The sequence below is a fragment of the Arachis ipaensis genome, chromosome B09, assembly GCF_000816755.2.
Source record: "Arachis ipaensis cultivar K30076 chromosome B09, Araip1.1, whole genome shotgun sequence".
NCBI lineage: Eukaryota > Viridiplantae > Streptophyta > Magnoliopsida > Fabales > Fabaceae > Arachis > Arachis ipaensis.
The window spans coordinates 132429305-132437587 of NC_029793.2; the positions used below are offsets into that span (position 1 = coordinate 132429305).

An 8283-nucleotide genomic window follows, 5' to 3' on the forward strand; every position below is an offset into this window, starting at 1 on the left:
TTAGTAATCAAAATCAATAAATTCTAATAACCATCCAACGTTTTTCATTTTATAAATCTCCATTTTAACTCATTGTCGCAAATACCCTTTTCTAAATTTTTTCCCCATTCTTACATTACCTTAGCCTTGGAACTTTTGCCTATTCCATTTTAATGGAACTAATTTTTAATTTTTCCACTTTTCCTAAAGCAGCAGCAAGAAGAGTGCAAGACAGGGTTCCTAACACTTTATGACATGATGGAACATGTACCAGGAGAAACTTCATATATATTTGGGGAAAATACTTATATTTATTATACATTTTTATAATATATCTAATGTATATTTAAAGAATATTCTAGGTGTATATTTATTTTCTATTTAACATGTTTTAGAATTTATTTTACTTATCTATAATATAAAATTATAAATATATATTATTATTTCAACTCTTTCGTTTTATTTGGAAAATAAATAATATTTTTTGTCAAATACATAAATTAAATATTCAATTTTATTAAAATTTTAACAGAAATTAAAAATGTTTAATTATTGTAACATTTTCAAGTTATATTATTTTTAATTACAAAATAATCACGTCAACCACATGTGAATGTTACAATTTGAGAGTTCTTTTTTCTGCATCATTGCTTCCTTAATTTATAAACAATTTCTTGATTTAACAACTTAGACATGCATGTGACAAGGTAGTTTCTCAGAAGTATCAAATATATTTAATTGTAAGAGAAAGATATATAAAGTTGAGATATTATTACTGGCACCGCCTAAATCACAGCGACTTTGAGATATCCTGGGATAATAATATTTCTGCATTATTTCTATTATATTATTTTATGTTAATTTAAACAAGTGTTAACTATTATCATATAAAACTATTTAACAAACTCGCGGTATGATAAATCATCACTTAAACAACAGGATTCAGAAATTTGATATTATTTAAAGGACATGCCAATATATATATCGCAGAATTTTTATTGAACTACATATATAATATTCTTATCCATATTCGTTATATTAACTTTTATAATACCATGGTTGTCTTTTCTTTTTTCGAAAATCAACATTTTTAAATTAATTTTTTTAAAATAAATCTTTTTAATTTTTTTTAATTATTTTGTAAAGTATGATAGATCTTTTGTCACTTAACATCTATAAAGAGTAGTGATACAAGTGAAGTATTTTAGATCTATAAATAAATATATCTTAGACTTATAAATAAGAGTCATTAATCATATATGAACAGAGATATCACAATATACACATTATACAATACTTTGCAATAAAAAATTCTAAAATAAAAAGTTCTAATTTTTCCTTTTTCTTTCTTGTTTACAAAGTTGCAACTCTTCTTCTTTTCTATAATATACTCTGTCACTATTTCTGTTATTTTTTCTTAGTCTGAACCATCTTTACATGGTATCAGAGTTAGTGTTGTTGTTGTTACTCTCCAGTTCCTTCTTCTTTGCTGTAAAATTCATTATTGGCTGCAAAAACCCTGATCCCTTTTTTTCCTTATTATGTTGTGTGCTTAATCTTTGTTTCTTGATGTTGGCGTCTTCAAATTCATGGCTTTATCTTTGAATTCAGCAACTAATAAGAACTTTCTTGCACCTATTCTTGACAAATTAGGTGGCTTGAATTTTGTAACTTGGCAGCAACATGTATTGTTCGCTATCAAGGGACAAAATTTAGTAGATCATATCCAAGAAGAAATGGTTCCTCCACAATATGAAGCTGATGCTACTAAGGCAGTAGGGATAATTTCGGCAAAATACACAGAATGAATGCTACAAGATTATAACTTGAGTTCTTGGACTTGTCTTCTGTAGATGCTTCCATCAAGAACAGAATTCTTCACTGTATATCTGCATTACAAATTTGGCAAACACTTCAAGTGTATTTTAAAAAAAATACCAAAACTAAGGTCAAGCAACTCAGAAATCAACTAAAGATGCTCAAGAAATAAAATATTAGCATCTCAGATTATTTCTCTCAAATTAAGAACATTATTGACTCACTGATAGCACTTGGCTATCATATGAAGCATGAAGATCATATTAAAGCCATCTGTGAAGGGTTTCCACAAAAATTTTCAAACTGCATCACCTTAGTTCAAGCCAAACCTAAAAGGTTTAGCATTGGTGAAGTTGAAAACTTGCTTGTTTCTCATGAAGACACCATCGAAAAGTTTAGAAATGCTATTCTTTCTCTTGCTCAAGCCAATTATGCCCAAAAAAATTTCAATGATTCAATATTTAATAATAGAGGATTTGGAGGCAAAAGAGGTGGAAGATCTGCCAGGTTCTTTTGTGGTGGAAGAAGTTCTTGGCAACTTTAGAATCGACAGCAATGACAAGTATGTAGCAGATTCAGTCATACTACTCTTCAATGCTTCTTTCATTTTGATCAAAATTTTTAAGGGTAGCCTTCTCATTTCAACCCAGCTCCTTCATCACAATCCTCTAATACATCAGTTTTTCATCTGCCACCTTCTTCCACTTCCTTCCATCAACCTCAGTCCTTTTTTGCTGCACAATCCATTGCCACTAACAACTCTTGGTATCCTGATTCCGATGCAAGTCACCACTTAACTCATAATTTATCAAGCCTTATTTCTGCTACTGACTATACATGACCTGATAAGTTATATGTGGCAAATGGTTCAGGTATTTCTATTACAAAAATAGGTCATTCTTTATTAATTAACCCGATCACCAACAAGAATTTTGTTTTAAAGAATTTACTGCATATTATTCCCCATCTTGCAAAAAAAATGATAAATATGTCCAAATTTTGTTTAGACAACAATGTATTCTTTAAATTTCATCCCTTTCATTGTGTTGTGAAATCACAGGTATTCAAAGAAGTTCTCCTTCAAGGACAGCTTAAAAATAGATTGTATACCTTTGACAATATTAGCATCTCAAAATCTATTAATGATTTTTCTAGTTTTCACTCTTTTTTAGCTAGCTGTAAAACAAATCTTGAAGTTTGGCACAAAAGATTAGCCCACCCCTCTCCCCTTATTATTCAGAAAGTTTTCACTCATTGTAATATACCATGTTCTAATAAATCAGATTTTGCAACTTTTGTTTGTGAACCTTGATGTTGTGAAGAAAAAATGCATACTTTACCCTAGCTCCACTGTTTCTAGATCAGATTTCAAGTATTACATGAATGTTGTTGATGCTTATACCCGATATACTTGTTTTTATTTACTAACATCTAAGTCTCAAGTGTTTTAGCAATACAAAAATCTTATGGAAAAATAAACTAGTTGTGCTTTAAAGTCTGTTCAAACAAACAATGCACAATAATTTCTCTCCAATACTTTCAAAACCTTTCTTCGTGAACATGGCATCTTCCACGAGTTGTCTTGCCCCACACTCATTAACAACAAGGTATTGTTGAGCGGAAGCATAGGCACATCACTGAGATAGGCCTAGCTCTCTTAGCTACTGCTAATTTTCTCTATATCTTATGGGAAGATGCTTTTCTGACAGTAATCTTTTTAATTAATAGACTACCTACAAAGGTTTCAAATTTCAAAACTTTTTATGAAATGTTTCACAAAACTAAACTAGATTACTCTCTCTTGTAGATCTTTGGTTGTGCATGCTTTCCTCACCTTTAGCATTATAATTAATATAAATTAGACTATCGATCTGACTTGTGTTTGTTCTTAGGTTATGCACTACAATCCAAAGGTTTTAAATGCTTAACTAAGTCCGAAAAGATTATTATAGCTAGGAATGTATTATTTGATGAGAAGCTCTTTCTTTATTCTTTCATGTTTCCAACTAACTCCAACTCCTCATCCATCTCCTCCCTTTCTCTTTTTTCTAGTCATCCTAATTTTTCTGTTCCTTCTATTCCAATCTCTACTTCTAATCACACTTCTAATGTCAATATTATGATTTTTCTATTATCTCCTAATAATAATATTTCTAATACTCTCATATTTGCATCTTGATCTTCAGACAATCCTTCTTTCCACTCCATTGATTCTAATTTTTCTTGACATATTCCTATTTCTAATATAAAAGTACAATTATCAGCTCCATCTTCATCCCCCTATTTTTCCATCTCCTCCTCCTTCTACTATAAACACTCATGCTATGGTAACTCGCTCTAAATTTGGTGTTATTAAATCACATGCTCTAAATACTACTATTTCTCACATTGACCTATTTCAAAATCTCCCAAAAACTATTATTCAAGCTCTCAAGACAAGTCATTGATTTTAGGCTATGTAAGATGAATATAATGCCTTAATGGCAAATAAAACTTGGCACTTGGTGCAGCCTCCTCCAAATGCACCCATTATTAATTGCAAGCGAATTTTCACTATTAAACGTGGCCTAATAATTCCATCAAGAAATACAAAACTCGATTAGTAGTTAAGGAATGCCATCAAATTGAAGGTTTGGATTATTCTCAAATATTCAGTCCAGTGATTCGCCTTACTAAAATTCAAATCAGTCTCTCTTTGGTATTGTCCAAAGGCTGACCCTTGCGCCAGTTTGATTTTAATAATTTATTTTTAATGGTAAATTAACTAAACATGTTTATATGGCACCTCCTCCCGAATTTCATTCTTCCAATTCAGGAATTGTTTGCAAACTTGATAAGGCCATATATGGTCTTAAGCAAGCACATCATGCTTGGTTTCATTGGAAACTTAAATCTACTTTAAATAGTATTGGTTTCGAAAATACCAAGGCTGACACTTTTTTATTCTACAAATTTTCGTCTACCTTTGTTGCGTATTTACTTGTATATGTCGATGACATTGTTATCACTGGAAATAATAACACTGAAATTGAAAAGATATTTGTCCAATTCAATTCTATTTTCTCTTTAAAAGATTTAGGCCAATTACACTATTTTTTTGGTTTAGAATTCAATTTTATAGATTCTGGTGCTCTCCACATTTCTCAATCTAAAAAGAGCAAATATGAGCCATTCAAACTCTGTGTTTACTCCTATACTATCCATAGTTTATCTCACTTTAAAAGGAGTTGACATTTTTGAACAACCTATACTATATCGTTCTATTGTAGGAGGCCTCCAATATGCTACTCTAACCCACCTTAAAATTGCCTATGCTGTGAATAGGGTTAGCCAGTTCATGCACCATCCACGGCAACATCACTAGTCAGCTATGAAGGAATCCTTCAATACTTATCAAGTACAGTCCATCATGGCCTTCACTTTTTTAAAAGCATTAATTCTCAAATTCTTGCTTTTGCTGATGCTACTTGGGAAACTGACTTGGATGATAAGAAGTCTACCAGTAGTTATTGCATCTATCTAGGCTCAAATCCCATTTTTGGGAGTAGCAAGAAGCAACAAGTTGTTAGTAGATCTTCTACTGAAACTGAATATTGATGCTTGGCTGAAGCCACTGTGGGAATCATCTAGATCCAGAAGTTGCTTCCTGACATTCGTGTCACCTCGTCCGTAACCCCAACTATGTATTATGGTAACTTTGGAGCAGTCCTACCCAGTTAGAATCTTGTGCTGCACAGCCATAGCAAACATTTTGAAGTTGATTTGCATTATGTTAGAAATCGTGTCTCTAAAAGTCTTGTTCATATAGTTCACATCCCTTCTCACTCTCAAATTGCCGATGTGCTAATTAAACTCCTTATTGAGCCATCTTTCATATAACTCAGCTTCCAACTCAAACTCTCAATTTGAGGGAGTGTAAAGAATAGTGATAAAAGTGAGATATTTTATGTCTATAAATAAGTGTCATCTTAGGCTCATAAATAAGAGTCATTAGTTATATATAAAAAGAGATTTTACCGTATACACATTATACAATATTTTGCAATAAAAGATTCCAAAATTACAGAGCTCTAATTTTTTTTCTTTCTTGTTTACAAGGTTGCAACTCTTCTTCTCTTCTAGAGTATACTCTAGAGTCACTACTTTTATTATTTTCTCTTAGTCTGAACCATCTTCACAACCTCTTCTCTCGTATGCTTCTCTTGATTCCACTTAAAGAATCTAAGATAAAAAAAAAAATCATATTTTACAAAATAACTTGAAGAAAAAATTAGATAATTCATTCCCACTTTTTTATTCTAACTCTCTTGCTATTGCATCATATTTAGAATTGAATTGAAGTCAACCTTTTAAGAAAAAAAAATTATATGCCTTCTTTCTTTTGTATTTTTTTAATTTTTAATTTTATATTAAAAATAATAATAAATATGAAATGATTAAAAAGGCTTATTTTTATATGATAAAAAAAATATACAAAGAGTTATATGAAAAATATATCAACATAATTTTTCTTCCATAAAAAGCTTTGGGTCCTGCGTGGTCCTAAAAGGTAAATGACAAATTAACAATGACCAATAATGTAATCAAATATCCAATATATAAATGTGATAAATGAATAACTAAATGTATTTTTGTTTTATTTTTATATTGTTTAAAATATAAAATTATAAAATTAAGAATAAAGTATCGTTTTTATCCCCAACATTTAGGATAAGTCACAAAATTGTCCCTAATATTTCAATTGTCCTATTTAAGTCCCTAACGTTTCAAAACTGACTCAATGTTGTCCTTCCGTAAGGGATCCGTTAACAGAATTGACGGTATGACAAAATTGAGACGATTTTAAAACATTAGGGACTTAAATAAGATGAATACGTTGGGGACAAAAATGATACATAGAAATAAATTTTAATTTTATTTTTCAATAATATCAATTTTTTACTATACATAGTATTCAATTATTTTTTAATCACATCTGAGTAAATTACACTTAATCATATTACTTTCATTTTAAATAAATTAATTTTTTTTATAATTTTACTCTTAAAGATTTTTAGTTATCATGAAATGTTTGTAGAATGACTAGTATATAAATTTGTGTTTGTAATATATTAACATAGATACTAATTTTATTTTTAAATAAGTCTTCACTTTTAAAACTTTCACTTGAATTAAAAATAGTTAGAATGTGTTAGAGTGACAAAAATTAAAAATGTATTATTATATGGTACTTTGTGAATAAATCCTTGGCCTTTATTACACATATAGTACATGATTTTTTATTTAAAAAAATTGGGTAAATACAGTATTAATTATATGGTTTATTAGATAATTTTTATACATTAACAACAACTAAAATACTAAAATCATATAATCATATAGTAACATGTTGATTGTCATATATAAAATAGGAATATTAATTGTGAGATGGAATATATAACATGGTTCTAAGAAAGTGATGACAAGCTTGCTAGCTAGCTAGCTAGATGTGTTATGAAAAAAGGAATAAACAAACTTGGTTGTTGGTGGTGGAAAGAAGCTATAAAAAGGGGGTGAATTAGCTGTGTATGAGCATACCCAAGATCCATTTTGAAGAGAGCATAGGGAGGAAAAATGGGGTCCCTAGGAGCCTCCTGTCTCACTATTTCATTGGCAATACTCCTTTTGAGTTTGCCAACTGAAATCTCAGCCAACAAATACTCATACTCCTCCCCTCCACCACCCAAGAAGCCTTACCACTACCCTTCTCCACCACCACCAGTTCACTCGCCGCCGCCACCTTATCACTATCCATCTCCACCACCACCACCAAAGAAGCCCTACAAGTATCCATCTCCACCGCCACCAGTCCACTCACCACCTCCTCCAAAGGCACCATACCACTATCCTTCTCCACCTCCACCACCAAAAAAGCCATATAAGTACCCATCTCCACCACCACCGGTTCACAAATATCCTCATCCACACCCACACCCTCACCCCCACCCAGTTTACCACTCTCCTCCACCACCACCAGTTCACAAGCCCTACCCTCACCCTTACCCAGTGCACCACTCTCCACCACCACACAAGAAGCACTACAAGTACCCGTCTCCGCCGCCACCAGTGCACAAGTACCCTCACCACCACCCTCATCACCCGGTGTACAACTCTCCACCACCACCAGTCCACCACACCTACCCTCCTCACTACGTTCCCCACCCAGTTTACCACTCTCCTCCGCCACCACACAAGAAGCCTTATAAGTACCCGTCTCCTCCTCCTCCAGTTCATTCTCCACCTCCACCACACTACTACTATAAATCACCTCCTCCACCTTATCATTACTAGATAATATATAGTACTACTTTGCATGCATCCATCAACCCTGCACATGGTAACTGATCAATCTTTCAGATATATAGTGCATTCTATAATGGTTATGACTATGACACTCATAATTATAGTGCCTATAAAATTCTAGTTATACTTAAAATTGCAGTTAAA

General features: G+C 31.8%; 1 protein-coding gene across 2 annotated transcripts in view; it reads left to right on the plus strand.

The window, feature by feature from the left end:
• Nucleotides 7367-8283, plus strand: part of LOC107619438 (extensin) — a 1728-nt gene continuing 811 nt past the window's right edge. The window contains exons 1-2 of one of the 2 annotated variants that reach the window (XM_021110508.1): nt 7368-7622; nt 7719-8173. In XM_021110508.1, the coding sequence (XP_020966167.1) occupies nt 7411-7622; nt 7719-8127 (621 nt within the window). In that variant the 5' untranslated portion in view covers nt 7368-7410 and the 3' untranslated portion in view covers nt 8128-8173. Of the gene's footprint in view, nt 8174-8283 lie in introns of both variants that reach the window. The other variant, XM_016321731.2, reaches the window with a different exon arrangement.